We start from the raw sequence: 17,640 nt of genomic DNA on the forward strand, positions 1-17,640 counted from the left end.
TCAGCTATCCTTATGGAGAAAATAACCATAAAGATTCAGTCATGTGTGAATATGCTAGTATTTCAAGCTTATCATAGGATAAAGGCGTGGATACAGTTTTCAGGGATACAGCACAAAGTAAAAATGTCTTAATAGGGACTCACTAAATCCCTTCAAACAGGCAGAGATACAAATAATAAGTCTACATTTAAAAAAAATACTTGGAAACATAGATATTATGCTATAAAGAGATCATATAAAGAATCACAGAATCATTTAGGTTGGAAAAGACCTTTAAAATTATCGAGTCCAACTGCTAACCTAGTGCTGCCAAGTCCACTACTACACCATGTCCTTAAGTGCCATATCTACATGTCTTTGAAATACTTCCAGGGATGGTGACTCTATCACTTCCCTGGGCAGCTTGTTCCAGAGTTTAATAACCCTTTTGGTGAAGAAATTTCTCCTAATATCCAACTTAAACCTCCCCTGGCACAACTTGAGGCTATTTTCTCTTCTCCCACCACCTGTTACGTGGGAGAAGAGACCCCCACCTCTCTACAGCCTCCTTTCAGGTAATTGTAGAGAGCAATAAGGTCTCCCCTCAGCCTCCTTTTCTCTAGGCTAAACAATCCCAGCTCCTTCAGCCGTTTCTCCTAAGACTTGTGCTCCAAACCTCTCACCAGCTTCGTTGCTCTTCTCTGGACACACTCCAGAATCTCAACGACTTTCTTGTAGTGAGGGGCCCAAAACTGAACACAGTATTTGAGGTGCAGCCTCACCAGTGCCCAGTACAGGAGGACGATCATATTCCTAGTCCTGCTGGCCATATTATTTCTGATACAGGCCAGGATGCTGTTGGCCTTCTTGGCCACCTGGGCACACTAATGGTTCATATTCAAACGGCAGTCAACCGCCCCCCCCTCCCCAGGTCCTTTTCTGCCAGGCAGCTCTCTAGCCACTCTTCCCTAGGCCTGTAGCACTACATGGGGCTGGTGTGAGTCAAGTGCAGGACCTGGCACTTGGCCTTGTTGAACCTCACACCACTGGCCTCAGCCCATCAACCCCAGCTGTCCAGATCCCTCTGTAGAGCCATCCTACCCTCAAGCTCAACACTCCTGCCCAACTTGGTGTCATCTGCAGACTTCCTTCATCCAGGTCATTGACAAAGATATAAACAGAACCGTCCCCAATACTGAGCCCTGGGCAACACCACTCATGATCGGCCACCAACTGGATTTAACTCCATTCACCACCACTCTTTGGGCCCACCCCTCCAGCCAGTTTTCACCCGGTGAAGAGTACCCCCATCCAAGCCATGGGCAGCCAGTTTCTCCAGGAGAATGCTGTGGGAAATGCTGTCAAAAGGCTTTACTAAAGTCCAGGTAGACAACATCCACAGCCCTTCCCTCATCCATTAAATGGGTTACTTTCTCATAGAAGGAGATCAGGTTTGTCAAAAAGGACCTACCTGCCCTTCATGAACCCATGCTGACCAGCCCTGATTGCCTGGTTGTCCTTTACGTGCCACATAATGGCACTCAAGATGATCAGCTCCATAACTTTCCCCAGCACTGAGGTCAGACTGACAGGCCTAGAGTTCCCTAGATCTTCCTTCTGGCCCTTCTTGTAGATGGGTGTCACATTTACTAACCTCCAGTCAACTGGGTGACAGAATTGACACTCATCAATTAAATTTTATATAGTTAAGTAAGAGAAAACTAAACAACTCATTTACCAAAGTCACAGCACATGAAAAATAGTGTGAAAAGTCTGTGGCATACAACATTACTGATGTAAGTAGTGTTTCTTATTAGAGATTCATAATACTCAAATGTTTAAAGTCAAGGGAAGATGGGAAGACAGTCTGAGATACAAGAAGAACAGTACATGTATGTCTCAAATTTTAAAGCAATTCTCCATTACTTTATCTGTAAAAGATGGCATATCAAATAGTTGATAACAACATCATTTCTTCACTAGTGATGTCATGCAGCAATACCACAGATTATATCCCCTGCTTTGTGAAATGGAGCATTTATCAAAAAAACTCAGAAGCAATGAACAGCACCCAAACTAAATGAAAAAGCTATACAGATTCTATCTTAGGATTAGACCCCAAAAGAGAGCAGGAAACAACCAGAGAAAACCCACTTTTAACCAGTCTCTTTCGAATAACTACTAGAAAGAAGCAAAGTGAAAGATTTCACAAAACTTAAAATCAGCATGGGCTCAAAAGGCAGGAGGCATTAGTCCACAAGTTTCTTTGAGCTTTTCAGTGTTTTGGGGGGAAAAAAGGAAAAAGAAAAATTGCCTGTGTGAATTCAGGCTGAATTCACTGCAGAACTGTGATCCAATGAGGGAATCTTTCTAAAAGCTCTCTACTAATCAACAGGCTACCAACACCTTCTTTAGAAATGAATTATGGTTCTAGACTAACAAACACTCTAAGATTGATATCAAAGACTCAACTTCATTCTGATATATAGACTTCTAATAAATTAAAATAGGTACTGATTGATCACTTAAAGGACTAGTGCGATTAACTAAGAAAAGTTCAAGTTAGTCTTGAATTCAAATCAAGGCTATAGGAAGCTAACTCTATGAAGTCATTTGAGTACAGACACACTGTGAACTCCATCACCTCTGAGAAGAGACCAGAAAGCTCATAAGATGATGAGTTGATGGTTTTAGCCTGCAACTGTGCAGCTATTTATGTATTACTCTTTGGTTTCCATGCCCTATTTCAAAATACCAATGCCTGTAAAGAATTATTTCCAGAGGCTGATATTTAACTACTTGGAATTTCTTAAAAAGAACAAAAAACCCCACCCACTCATGTTATAAAACATCTTAATTACATCTTTAAATTTATCAGTAAAGGAAAACTTCATTCTGACTACAGCATTACATAAACTTAACTAATAATCTTTATCAAAGAAATCAGACTGCCCTCTTGTGGTCTCTTAGAAACTTTTTACTAATTTACACTTAAATTCACCATGCATGATTAAGTTCTAATATGTTTATTTTCTCTTTCTACTATGGTGACCAGAACTAAAACAGATTACATCTAACTTCACAACTCTCCTCCAATTCCAGCATTAGAAAGAATAAGAAAATAAAATAAGAGAAAAAGCTATGAACAATGAATCCTACCAATTCTTAACAATTACAGTAAAAAAATATGTTAGAAGGTAACTGTTTTTGACAGCGATAGAAATAACCTGCTGCTTACATATAGGAATGTTTTGGCTGACTTACCAAACAGTCTTAATACCTCTAAACACAGATCAAAGAAATTTACTCACCAAAAGTACCATAGAATCCTCTAGGTCCACAAGTGCCAACACCGTATTTCTTCAGAGATGCCTGGGCCGCACTCTTTAACAGAAAGGAATTACACTAAATATTTATTCCTACACTAGATGTCCAACTCTTCTATACACTTCACATTGACAATTTTATAACAATGCATACAGGCCAGTTCTTGCACCACGTAACATGACTGCTTTACAGAAAGTATAATAATGTACTGAATTCTATTAATTGATTTCACATCAAAACTATTTTAGCAAGGTGTTTAAGCATCATTCGCTGTATCCTAATTAGTAAGGACATTACTATTCTGACTTGATAATAAGCTAGTAAGCAGTAAATACATCAGTACTTACAGCAGTAACTAACTTTAGTAAAAAGAAACAAATAGCACAAAATTACAAGGTTTATAATGTTCCTTGCTGCTTTAGAAGTATACTTCCTTGACAAAGTTTGTGCTTTCTGAAGTAATTTTTAATTTCAGGAAAACATACAAAGTAAAAAAAGAATAATCACACAAATACAGTAACTGGAAGAACTCACCTTAACCTTTTCATTATCCAAAAGTCCAAGAAAGTTAAATGATGCAAAGTTTATGCATTCCTTGCCATTAACAGTGATTATATGGGTGGGAGGACTGAAAAAAATTACAGACTTATTATTATGAAGGAACAGTTACCATTTTCACAAACAGTCAAACAGTACAGGACTTTTGTTTTTCAACAGTAAAAGGCACACAGCTTTTTCAAGATTCCCTCTTTCCACTTCTTCCTTTAGAGCTGCCAATCAATATTTAAGTTTAGTGTCAAGTCAGAAATATACTACCATACTCAGCAAAAACTGTATTCCTGTAGTTTAATAAAGAAACTGTAAACACCTTTCTGAGATATTTAGTTTCATGATTCCTTGTTGAAAGCTTTATTTATACAAAGATGACTCCTGAAGAGATAAAGCATTTCCTTTAAAAGCAAAGTGAGATCTATCTGAAGAAGGAATACTATAAATAAAAAGGAAATTTCATTGCTACTTACTTCCACAATAGAAATTAATTTAAACCTGATGTTTTTGTCATAAAGCAAACCCAAAATACCTATCTTGTAGTGAACAGGGCTCCTGAAATATAGGTACTAGCTGTAAGCAGACAGAAGTCTAGTATTATCTGTCATCTCAAGTTTCCAATTCTGTTTAATCTGTAACCATTTGAATAACTTCTGTAATCAGGAAACACAGAAAATGTAAAAATACCCAATATTAACAAATGAACAAGAGCACAATATATATGAAGCAAAGGGCAGAGAAATCTTCTGCCTTAAAAAATTATGGTTTAGATAAACAGTTATTAAAAAACGGGAGATAAAAATAGCTATTACCTCTTTTAATGCAAGCATCACACCCATGTGCTGTATTCTAAAAGCAATCCTGTTTTGGCAATTATATACAAAATCAAAAGTTTTCAATTAATCACTCAGAGTGTTGAAAAGTCTCAAAGCTAAGCCTAATACAAAACCTTATGTCTGCCCACTTCTGTATGTGTTGTCAAATATTACAGCTGAGATCCTATACTATTCCTCAAACACACTAGTTTCAACAAGCTTTTCCCATGTGGAAACGAGAACTGAGCAATTTTCAACGATCAAAATTAAACAGGGCTGCTCAAATGTCAAACGCCTGTGCACAGCTGCTCCAAATCCGGTTGCTGACAATATTTCAATGGGTACATTTGGTGCACAAAGCAAATGAACTTTAAGCCCAAGCTATTCACTACAAGTTAAGAAAAACACGTAACTGCCTGAACTTCGTTTACAAAAACCTCCATTTTTGTTTTGTATCTGTTCACTTTAGAAATTAAGTACCTGTTGCTTCAACCAAGCAATTGCAAAGCTTACAGAACAGTAACACAGTGCATGTGCCATGCATCTTCAACACTGTCATTCCGTGACATTGAAGTGACACAAGCTGAACCTGACCCCACAAAGGAGCAGTCCTGCATTACTGCAGTGCACCTTCTGCACAGTAGTAGCGTTATACAGTGCACAGCAAACTGTCTTGGGGAACTGACTACCATTAAAAATATACCTGGACTTGTTCCTCCGTCTTACTCATTAACAAGCTGCACCAAATGTTGAAAATCCTATTAGGCAAAACAACTACGCAGATACTCACAAGAGCAGACATACACAGGCATTCTGGCACTAATACCTGGTTCAGTATATTCCCAGCATACTATAAATCCAGTAAATTCACAATTTGTCCCCACAGCTCCACCTCTCAAACCCAGAAAATACACCAATGTTCACCAACAACTTGCCCCTAACAAAGCTGCAGCCCTCACAAAAACATGACCACACTTTGCTATCAGAATTTTACCCAGCCTTCTAAAGGAACACCCCTGGTTAGGAACACTCATGGAAAAGCTTATTCCAGTCAGTAATTACATCCAAAACATGGATGTTAACACTACCATAAAACCTTCCTTGCAACGTCAAAAACAACAAGTCTTTGCAAAAGGCAAACAGTGAAACACTTGATTTTTTTAGTTTCATGCATTTCCCTTCCACTAGTATAACGCAGCTCATTAGGTATCATGTTTAGGGCCAACAGTTATGAGATACTGAGTGATCCATCTGAAACCGTGAAAAAAAAAAAAAGTCATTTCAAGCTATATTCAAAGAACTTGCTAGTCTTTTAGAAATTCTATCTTTTAAGGACTGAAAGCACTCCATCTGTACTTGGACCTCTCACCTCTTAAGTGTTGCACGTATTGAAAAATCAGTCACAGAAGATGATAAAGTTAAAAGCCAGATCATGTGCCCTTTTTATTTTAAAGCAAAATGACAATCGGCATGAAAATTTCGCAGACATACTGATTTAGGAAACAGGTTTACAGTTTCTAAATGACATCTTGTACAACTAAGCTATCTTGCATAGACTAGTGCACAGAAAGGCTACCACAAGAAGTAACTAACTTCTGGACTGTGACCAAGCCATCACAGGTAACTTCTTCAACACCGATTCAAGATGGGTCTTTTTTTTGCTTGGACAAGTCTCTGCATTATTAACTTTGTTTATCATTTGTCAACATTATGCAAGTCTTCAGCAGAAAGACATGTACTAACATGAGGCACAACCTGCCTTGCATATTGAGGGAGAAGGAAGTCTCCCTCCCTCACACAATAGGTAAAAAAATTTACTGAAGTATTTAATATTTCCTAAGTGGTTACGAGCCTATATAAACCACATCCACACATTACTGCCAATATGCAATATTAAACCACTGCATACTAAGATAATTAAGATTTATGTAAATCATCATTCACAGTAGACCTTAACATATGTAAACCACTGAAAGAAGACTACCTCATTAGCATCAGTATGGACCCCCTAAGATACTAACCAAAATGAGGCAGAAATGCTCTTGAGCTGGAATTAGCATGTATTAATTCTGAAACATGTGTTAAGTTTATAGGCCAAGTTACAATCTCATAGCCGTTGAGCCACTTACAGGAAGGTAGATAGTTGGCAGTTTAAATGTTACAAGCCAAGCGCCAAGTTTTCTCCATAGTCCCTCTTAAATTTAACAGCCACAACACTTCAACATTCTGTCACAATACATTCCCTAGCTGTAACTACTGGTAAGTTTTAAGTAATTTAAACATTTTCTGAACCAATCTAAACAATGTATTTTTTCATATTTTTTTTTTTAAACATCCAACACTTCCTTTAACTCCGCAGTACTGCTTGTTTCAGAATTCTGAACAATAACATAAGGAGTGTCCACATCATAGTTGATTAAAATAGGCATCCAAGACAGCCTTTCCTGTGGTGGCAGAACCATCAAAATGGAGCTCCGTATGACAGCGAATAATTGTGCTCTGTCACTAAATTATTTTAAATTATTAGAGTCACTAGAAGGGTATTAAGAATGCTTATATTGTAAAAGTTACTGACATAAACAAATCCGCAGTTTGTGAAAGAAACTTCAAAGCAATTTCTGAAGTCCTGTGACTGTTGCCTAAGTCAGCAAACATTTTAAAAGCCTCATAACACACAAGAAAGTAATGCTGAGCCATAATTTCCTCAGAAAACAATTTTGCCATCAAGCATCTCCAGTTCTGGCTGTCCAAAGAAGAACAACGTTTCACGAAGCGCCAAGTGGCTAGCCACAAAATCAGTTTCTTCTGAAGTGATTTGTGATGACACAGTTTCCCCCCAGTCCCTACACAGCAGGTGGTAACCACTTTTGGAGTTCTAAGTTTACATATCCAGAAAAAAAATGAAACTACCAAACAATATAGACCCACAATGAAGGCAAAGATAAAGTGTGTCACCCCCCCCAATATTTAAAAAAAAAATAAATTACAACACTTAAAGTAAGAAAGGTTTTCTTAGTAAGATTGTCTTGATAATGTTGCAAAACCATGACCATCTCTTCAGTTGCTAATTCAGTCCTGCTATCTAAAAATGCAATCAATTTATGAAAGGTTTTAAGGATATGGAAATGCTTAGTAAGAAATAAGCTTAAAAATACGGACATCAAGTATTTGAATTGAAATAAAAAGCAGAATGTATTTTGGCTACATTTACCCTGAAACAATGTTGTAGTTGAGAGCTGGGTGATCTTTCGGTACAGGAGGTACAAGAGGCTCTGGCTGCCATTCTTCAATCAGCTCTTCTTTTTCCTGAAGAGGGGAAAAGAAATACTGCTCAAAAAGGATTTCCATTAGAAAAGACACTATGTGCTAATAGACACTTGGTAATGGTTGTATGAAAAATTATGTATGCTAACGTGTGTCACCTTTCTGAGACACTTAGAATTTATATTCTCTCAGTATGTTCAATTGAGGGACTCTGAATTCTTCACAGGGAAATGGATGTAAAGACAGACAGACCAGTTGTGTCTGTGCATTAAAGATCTCACAATACGACAACTAAGAGAAAAGATAATAACTTGGTGTCCCTGTCAAATTTTAATCAATACTGTTTCATTCAATCTATTAATTATGAAAATCCTCCCCTACAGTTTATGTAATTGAACACAAATTACATAATAATTGAATATGAATTACCTCACCTTACATTCTCAAGTCTTCAACAGTGCTGTTTAAGCAACTGTGACACTAAAATACTTAGCTAAGTAACACATAGGCGAGCAGAACACAATGGAGAAAAACTGCCAAATGCTCAAAAAATGGTTACACCTACTAAACCATGCATCTCTCACCTAACCATGGAGGAATACTGAACGCACACTCATTTTCAAATTACTTTAAACTATTTGGAAAACCTCAGTTCAATGATTTTCCAAAGGGCATGCAGTGGACCAGCATAACAGTTAAGACTAGTTCCACATAAATGAGCAACCACTCCGGCAAATCACCAAAGTTGTATTTCATACCATGAAAACAGAACTTTCCCAGAGGATTATTTACTAGTACAGCAAGACACCTGATAACACCTTTGTTAACACACTAACTCCGAACAGTATGACTACAATGGGTTTATATTACTCTATCATTTCAAAAAGCAGCAGAACATTTTAGGCTATTTATTTCAATACCAAAATATAAATTCTGCAATTGATTTTTGAAAACATCACACCAATATCTTTTTCCATGTTTATTTTTTTTCCCAAATACACTTTTCAAAGCTTTCAAAGTACTAAAACAAATTAAGATACGAAAAAATCAAAAGGAAACTACATGCAACAGTACAACTAGTCTCCTTCATTTTCACCACTTCCCTTTTACTAAGCTAATAACTTTGTTTCTAGGTATTTCCAGAGTATTAGTTAACATCCCAGGAGCTCCACAAAGGTCTATTTCAAAACACAAATGGAAACATCAGTAGCCCTGTATTTCAGAAAAGATTCTTTTTATGTGAGCATAGTTACTTGTGTTTCCAACATGTTGCAGATGTACTTTAAATACCTTTTTATTTAACTTGTGTTAGATTTCTTACTGAAATTTAACCTATGTGGCATATATTTTAAAGGAAATAAAATACCATTAATATGTGCAACAGAATTAAATATACTCAATTTTTTTGAAGTGACTACACTTACGTTAAAAAAGTGCTTAGTTTCTTTAGCCACCATAGGACAGACCCGAGATTGAGCCTTGCACGCATTGTGTACGTGTTAAAATGCTGCTCTACACATTAAGGAAAACATTAAAGTAGTGGGTTTATTGATTTACCCTGTACTAGTGCCATTCATCGCATGTCAAATAGCAGATTTTAATGCTTCAATTAAAAAAATCCAAACAGATAACTGAGGACCATAGAACGTAACTGTGTGTATTGACTACTATTCATTGCTGCATCCTGTTATCAAACCTCATGTTTGACATGACTCAGCAAATACCTCAAGAACCCTATGGGAGAAGATTACCAGATGATTACACCATGTAAAGATTAACATGCAACATAGTACCAAAATTGTGGAAAAGTAGTACTCAAATTCAGGTTAATCTCAGAGTGGAACCACAACCATAACCCTGTATGCTAAACTCCGCTAATCTAATACAGAGAGTAGCAATTCTATCCTTGACCCAGGACAGGTACTAGTGTGTATCTCTATACCGTATTGCTACTTGGAAAAAAAAATAATAAATCAAAGACGTAATTTAACAGTAAGTGTGCTGATCCACCATGCAGCACAGCAACCGATATACAAATTCAATTAATTTTTTTTCGCCATGGAACATAGCAGAAAGAAAAATATTATTTGCGGAAGGGCACTGTAACTACAATAAATTAGCACAGTACAATTGCAGTTTAGATCTGTGAACATAATGAGCAATTCTTAATTAGTGTTTCTCTCCCCCGTTCATGCTAAGTTGTAAGAAGTTTCCATTCTTCCCTTTGAAATGTTTGCAGTACACAAACTAACAGCATAGATGAGATGTAGCAACATCCTGTTTTTTAACACAAAATAAAACAAACAGAAGACAACTAATCCTCATTTCAAACACCACCTTTTCACTAATTCTAGCTCACATTCCTTCTTCTCGTCCACTACACGGTGTTTTGCTTTTTGATGGATATAGGAACATGAACAACAAACAACTGCATCTTCACATCTTATGTCTTCTGTCTCCATACGTACTTAGCACAGGCAGTAGTTTATCAAAAACTTTTGTGATAGAAGTTCCTTTATTATGGTGGGGGATTGGAGATATTGGCAATGAAAATGAGTGCCAATCTTACTCTAAAACGGCCATCCACACTGCAGATGGGACAGTCCATATCCCTTTCTCCTTGCATTTGCCAAATACCTCAGTACACTGCCTTGCCCAGCTCACTTTTCAGGGTAAACTTGACCATCTCCCTTATACCAAAAGACAGAACAGAAGCAGGCCTTCATAGTGACCACACACTCAGAACAGCACTTTGGTTGTCTAAACAGGCACCAAATTTTAGACCAATAACAAGCATAAAAATGTTACTTTTCAAACATATAGAGAAATTAGACTTCAATTTACAATGTAACATCCTCAGTAAATAGTTGATTCACTTATTTCTCCTTAGTTCGTTGTACAGAAAGTATCCACTTGATGAAAAGAATGAACTCAAAACTTTGAATTTCCACTCTCTCAGGGTGCAGCATAAACGAACTCTCAGCTCTTCCTCTTTCCCTTTTATCATTCTTTTCAATTTATATAAGCATAAATGTTAAATAAAATATAAATATCAATATAAAAATATATTTTTATTTTTATGACTAATATACAACACAAAAATATAAGACACAAAATGTTTATAAGTATATTTTATAAATTATAATATACACACTTATTTATACATTTCTGCATATATAAACATTTTAAATACATTTATCCAAATAAAATGGGTTGGGCTGGTTATATTTTGTTGGTTGTGGTTTTTACTTTTTTAACACCAGACGCCTTGGTTACGAGAAATACTTGGGTGCAAACATATCCAAACCAAATTATTTAAATAAGTTGCCTTGTTGTCCCGGGTTTTAAGAAAAGGTAGAAGTTATGTTCCTGAAGACAGTTCTTAGCCAGCAGTAGCATTCTGAAACAGTGTCATGCATGTACCTGAGTCAATATCCAAAGAGTAATAATATTTTTTTTATTTGCTGGTCCTCAAATAACAGGTCTTTAATTTCATGGTATTTATAGAATCATATATTAGCATGGCATAAATTGGCACAAAAAAAGGTGCATGCTAGTTAGAAATTTCTCTCTCAAACTATGCTAATACTTAAGAGAATCTTTACCTACATAGAGAGTCTTGGCTCAAAATGACTGAAAACCTTTACAAGAACAGACTACATCTGCGCTTCCCTCTAGAACAACATCTGATCAATCCGAAATTCCCGCAAGTTCCTGCAAGAGAGCTTTTGTGGCCTACAGTATTTCTTATCCATACATGAAACATTTGTCTCTGACAGGAACTTACCAGCCTCCTGACTAATAAATTCTAATAAAACTGTTCCCATGCTACTACTGCAGCAAAAAGACTAAAACCAAAGAAAACCACTATTCCTCCCATCCACAACTGGTAAGATGTGGCTCCTCCTAGTAGGACTTCTGAGATTTTGAGAGAAAAGCCAAGGATCATTTACTGCAGACTGAAAGACATATATCTGCAGGGCACCTTCCTTCCACACAAATGGTTGCTGGCTGGAGCATGAGCTCGTAGCTAAATGATGCCATACAACCTCCCACAGCCCACTCCAGTCCTTAGCGGCATTTTGCTGCTTTTCTGTACATTTTGTGTGAAAAGCCTGCAAGAGTCGATATGTCTAGCACCCTGTCTGGCCACAGACTTATTGTACTTCCCAAAATCCTCGACTATCGGGAACTTCCAGCCACCGAGAAGTACTCTTTTTAGTTAATGATTTGGGAGATTTCATTATTTTGGAATAGAACCAATAGGAATACCTACAAACACTGTTATTAAAGGGTGACAGACAATCAGTTGAAAGCTGATTCCTGCACTGGATTTCGTAGTGCTCTTGCTACACATTTGACTAAACCCAGAGGCCACCTTCAGGGTGGATTTCTTCACTGTTTTAGAAGTATGACTCTTAAGAGCACCAGATTGCACAATCTATCATCTACCTCTGGTTCCCCAGGACAGACTGGTCCTGACAGATCACATTAAGATGGCTGTGCAATAGTGGAATTCTTCAGTAATATGTGCAGCCAGCTCCGGTCTGGCAGCATCCCTAACAATAGTTCACAGAGAAACTCCAAGTATCATTACACAAGGGGCTGACAAAGGGTAGCCTGAGCTCCACCACCTGAGCCGTCCTATCTCCAGTGCCTGTACCTGAGCAACCCGGTATTTCTTTCTGGTGTGGTAAAGACTAGACACCACAGCATGAATCAAACTAGAACGAATTAGACGGCAAACCAGCAGCCTCCTCACCAAAGAGCTGGCATGTTACAACATGCAGCTCAAGACACACACAGAAGCCTGGGATCCCATATTGCATGAAACAGACTGAATGGGTCTGGCTGGGATGGTGTTAATTTTCTTCATAGCAGCTCCTATACCGCTGTGTTTTAGATCTGTGACCACAACAATGCTGATAATACACTAATGTTGTAGCTCTTGCCTTCTGTTTCTCACTTTGCCCCCACAGTGAATAGATCAGGGGGTGCACAAGAGGTTGGGAGGGGACACAACCAGGCAGATGGGCTGAACTAACCAAACAGATATTCCATACCATATAATGTCATGCTTACCATCTGTGGATTTTTAACGAAGGACTTTTAGTGCAGGGTTTTTTTCCCCACGGCTATTTTCCTATACAAAATAAATGATCTCTTTTCACAGCAGCTACATTGTAGAAAAACAGATGGAATCACCCCATACCTCCCATGTATCAACGTGCTTAAGATTTCTGGAACCCACATAACACTATAAACTCTCAGTTATTACTCACGGACACCACACGTACAGACCGATCACTACCCTACTCTCTACACTCTTCTAGTTCATTTTGTTTGGTGGTGTTTTTTCAGTATAGCTTCCATTTTTAAAACAAAGCCATCCATTGAGTAGAGCTAATGCTAGCTTTTCATAGCTTAGCAGTCATGGTCACACCAATTCTTTTGTATTACACAGAATGTCAAACATGGCGCTACTTTAAAAGCACTAACTGAAGTGTTTAAACAATAAGCAGTTTTGTAGTCCAAAGTAAGCTTACCCTTTGAAATCCTAAGAAAAAATAGCAAAATTTGTGATGCAACAGTGGTTCAACAGCTAAATATATCAATAGCTATAAACTGTTCCCCTAAAGAAAAATAATTTTCCACCACACCTTAGGTGTTAGATCAGATCGCTCTTGAAGCTTGTATGTCTTGGAGAAAAGAAGTCTGATTATCCATAGAATTAGAATACCTTCCAAAATGAGATGGTAAGCAGGAGCCTGAAAATAAAAGCACAAAAATAAGTCGATACAGAATTCTGTTTGAATCAGTGTGACACTATGCAACAGTTTTGCCTCTACTAGTACACTCAGAAAAAAAACCACAAAGCTGATCATCAGCTGATATGTATTTCTAAATCACTAAAAATCAAAATGATACGAAAGTGGATTGCTTTGCAACTATTACTTGTAGCTGTTAGCTTGAGTTTGAATGAATTTATTATGTTGTTAATAAACAAGGCACACTCTAAATTGATAAGCGGTTTCAGTTCCACATATGCAGATAAACTGAATTTTGAGAGTAAAGGCAGATAAGCCGCACAGGTTGCACCAACACCTGTGAAGACAAAAAGCTTTCACAACAAGCAGAAGTCTCCTGAAAGCTTGAAGGTCTGTGTCATCTCTACACACCCACTTCAACCCTACATTCTTATAACTTATAGTCCACCAGCAGCCGCAGCTACTACTATTTACAAAGAAACCTAATCCTGTCCTCATAGCTCATTTTTGTTAGTTTTACAAGCACTTTGAGCAGGCAGAACCCAACACAGTTACCAGAACCAGTTTTGCCTCTGTGCCATTCACTCTCTTGTGTGGGCACAGTATTTAGGAATATATAAAGCAAACCAGAAAAGAGAATTGATCCAAGTTAAATTTAGCCTCTATGGACTGCTTGGAGGGAAGAAAGTAACTTTCTTCTGGCAGCACAGTTAGTTTAAAGTATATGTGGAGTTATAGCATTAGCATTTGACACCTCATTTCATGGATGGCTTCAGTTATTCCATTTCAGAAAAGCTCCTGTCTACACCATGGATATCTACTATTTTTGAAAGACTCAAAGTGCACACACACTAGTGCACTCCCCTCTTCAACTCAGTGGAAGAGCTCATGCGCATCAGTTTTCTGGTGGGATCTGACCTGCCAAGAAAGGAAGTGGAATGCACCACACATCCAGAAGCTAAAGGAAATTGAATGGAATTTTTTAAAACCAGTAAGGAGTCCTATGGCATATCAAACTGCAAATAACACATCTGCAAAGTACTTTTCAGTTCACCAAACACATTAAGAATACTTTTGTACCTCATGACAGTTAGAGAACACATGGTGCAAGTAGCAGCAGAGATCCACACAAACTACTTCCTCGTGCTTTTCTGTGTCTACAATTATCCTGAATTCACCATGCTACCAGCTTCAGTAGCTAAGCAATTTTACATTTGTACTGCATACCCTAAAATAAATGCTTTAAAAGTTACCAACCTTTGCCAAAGGAAGGGAGGGAAACAGACTGTTGATACAAGAACACTGTCTATCGCCAGGACATCCTTTTTAATACCATGAAACAAACGCTGCGTACAAACGTGCCACGCTGATCCCCTCCGGGGAGAACTCAAGCATAAGCATTTAAAAGTTGTTTCTTCCTCTGTAAACAACACTTGTAAGTTACAAACCCTGACCTTACACGCAAAGAACACTGTGAACCTTATTAAGGTTTCATGCTCTGGTATACACCTTCACTGTAGCTTTATACCTAAATAGAGAAAAATCTAAGTGTGTGCACGTGTTGTTTTCAATACGTAAATCCGGCGCATTCCCCATGTTGCGAGGGCCGTCTCCCGCGGCAGCACTGATCGGGGGCACGGCCCGGCGCCGCCCTGACGCCCGACACCCCGCGGGGCAGCGGCGACCCTATTGCCCGCTCCCCGCGCCGCCACCCCACCGCCGACCGCCCCGCCGCGCCCGGGGCCCTGTCCGCCGCGCCTCGGCGGTGGGGTCCCTTCGGCACACCCACCCGCCCTCAGCGGTCGGGCAGCACCCCGCGCCCGTGGCCATGCCCAAGACGCACCTCGTAGAAGGCCTGCACCATCTCCACCAGCACCCACTGCTGCCCCATGCCCGCCGCCGCCGCCATCGCCGCGCCCGTCCGCTTCCGCCTCTACCGCCCGCCCGGCCTCCGCCGCCACCGCCCCACGCCGGCGTCAGGGGCGGGTCCACGTCCGGGAGAGAGCGCCCCCTGCGGCCCGGGGCCCGCTGAGGCACCGGCACCAAGGCGGGGGGAGGTGCGGGCCTTTCTTAAATTCAGTCACGGTGGTTTACCAAGAAACGCCTTTTCCGCCAAGGCGTGCGGCCGTGCCGTGCCGTGCCGTGCCGTGCCGTGCCCCGGCGTGGGTAACGGCGGCGGCACAAACTGCGGTTTCCTCTGGCAGCCCCGATCAGGGAGCCAGGAGGACTGGGAAGTTGCGCTCCTCGGGTTAAATAGATGAAATTAGCTATAAATTGAACTTGCATAAGAAAATAAACTCGGATGCGCTGGTGTGTGCTCCCTCACTACACTTCAAACCTGGTCCTCTTTCTTGAACGCGCTGGTGCAATCGCGGTGTCACCTTCTCCGCACCCACAGGCTTCTGAGCCCCTCACCCACCTGGGCTGGAGGTGGCCGAGGGGCAGAGCCCGGGCTTTGGCACCTGTTGGCACACGCTAGGCGTGCCGCCTCTATACCTGTAACTGGTGACTTTGTTGCTCTAAGAAAGTGTTCAGATCCTTGGCTAAACTGAACAGCAAAAGCGAAACTATAGTGGAAATAATAAGTAAATTCAAACAGGAGGAGAAGTTACGACTTTCAGAGTCTTGCCAAAGTGATCAGCCATAAAAGCCAAACATTGCTGGGGAGAGATATACCTCATGAAGAAACAGAGTAATGGTGAAGACCTTGCACGCATCCACCCAAGTGTGGGGAGGTGACTGAGTCCATGTGCACAGCTGCGCAGGACTTGAGCGACTGCCTAAAAAGGCTGTGGAGAGGACGGGGAGATGGAAAGAAGTTTGCTTAGGAAGTGAGGTAGCACTTGATGGAAGGGGAACAAAGGACATATTGCTGCTTAAGGAAATGTTTGGGAGCTGCTTCACTGAAGCTAAACAGCTGTGGAGAGCTTCTCATGGTCTGCTGGGAGAGCACTGTGGAAGTGCACCCCTGGGGCTTCACTCACTAGTCTTCACCATGGTTAGAGAAGAGGAACCTGGGGCAGCAGTTGTTTAAACAGATGATAGTGAAAAACTTGGGTGCAGTGGTTAACAACAAGCAATGAGTTACAGTTTTACAGTAGCGGAAGGTTAAAATCAGTGAACTTCACTTTCACAATGACTGAAATGTGTGATAGTTAATCTTCTCCCTGAGGTTCTGAACTTAATGGTACGCTTGTCAAATTCCAGGCTGTACACAGTAAAGACAAAAAATGTGGTTTAAGCATGCTATCTGAAAAGTCAAGACAGAGACAGTAAAAGTCCCTTTTGGTTTTTAGATGCATGAAGATTATTCTGTTCACTGTTAAGTACTTCTGTGGGTTTTCATCGTGCTGGAGAGGAGTCTTGGGCTTTTGGGAGATGGCTGCTACTACCAGCCTCAAAGAATGTGTCTGGTATGCATCCGAGTCCCAAATTGCCCCCAGAAGAGTGGGCCACATTAGTTGTCTTGGTGGGCTGCAGATTAAGTTACACCCCTGCTTTCAACATCAGATTCTGACTTTCAATGTTTGACATACATGTGTATGATTGGGACACCAAGAAATTGATTTTGTGAAACAGCAGATGAATTCTTTCCAGCTTGGAATGCAGTGCAGTTAATAAGATACAAACCAGTAATTCTTCTGGCAGTGAATTCGGAGTTCCTGGTCTGGATTATCATAGGGCTGGGTCTCTCAGAATAATGAGCCTATCCCTATTGTTCAGCAGTTTCATTGTTCCAACACAAGGCAGCTGTTGCTAATTGCTTAAGGCTGCTGTACTTCTGACAGCAAAAAAAAGAGGGGGAGTTGAAGGGAGAAGTCTTTTGCAGTGGCAGTTTATGGCTGGGAAGAAAGGGGAGAGGAAAAGCGTCTTGGGTCTATCTCTGTACTTAAAGTCCTGACAAAAGCTATTGAGATAGTGCCCTATGGAAATTCCTG

General features: G+C 39.8%; 1 protein-coding gene across 1 annotated transcript in view; it reads right to left on the reverse strand.

Moving 5' to 3' along the window:
• The window catches only part of SPTLC1 (serine palmitoyltransferase long chain base subunit 1), a 39,207-nt gene extending 23,538 nt beyond the window's left edge, over positions 1–15,669 (reverse strand). Inside the window, exons 1-5 of the mRNA XM_074570127.1 lie at positions 15,546–15,669; positions 13,595–13,702; positions 7,882–7,976; positions 3,841–3,934; positions 3,291–3,363 (exon numbers count right to left, since the gene is read on the reverse strand). Coding sequence (XP_074426228.1) covers positions 3,291–3,363; positions 3,841–3,934; positions 7,882–7,976; positions 13,595–13,702; positions 15,546–15,611 — 436 coding nt within the window. The 5' untranslated portion in view covers positions 15,612–15,669. The remainder of the gene's footprint in view (positions 1–3,290; positions 3,364–3,840; positions 3,935–7,881; positions 7,977–13,594; positions 13,703–15,545) is intronic.
• Positions 15,670–17,640: the final 1,971 nt, after the last annotated feature.

The sequence above is a fragment of the Larus michahellis genome, chromosome Z (genome assembly GCF_964199755.1).
Source record: "Larus michahellis chromosome Z, bLarMic1.1, whole genome shotgun sequence".
NCBI classification, from domain to species: Eukaryota; Metazoa; Chordata; class Aves; order Charadriiformes; family Laridae; genus Larus; species Larus michahellis.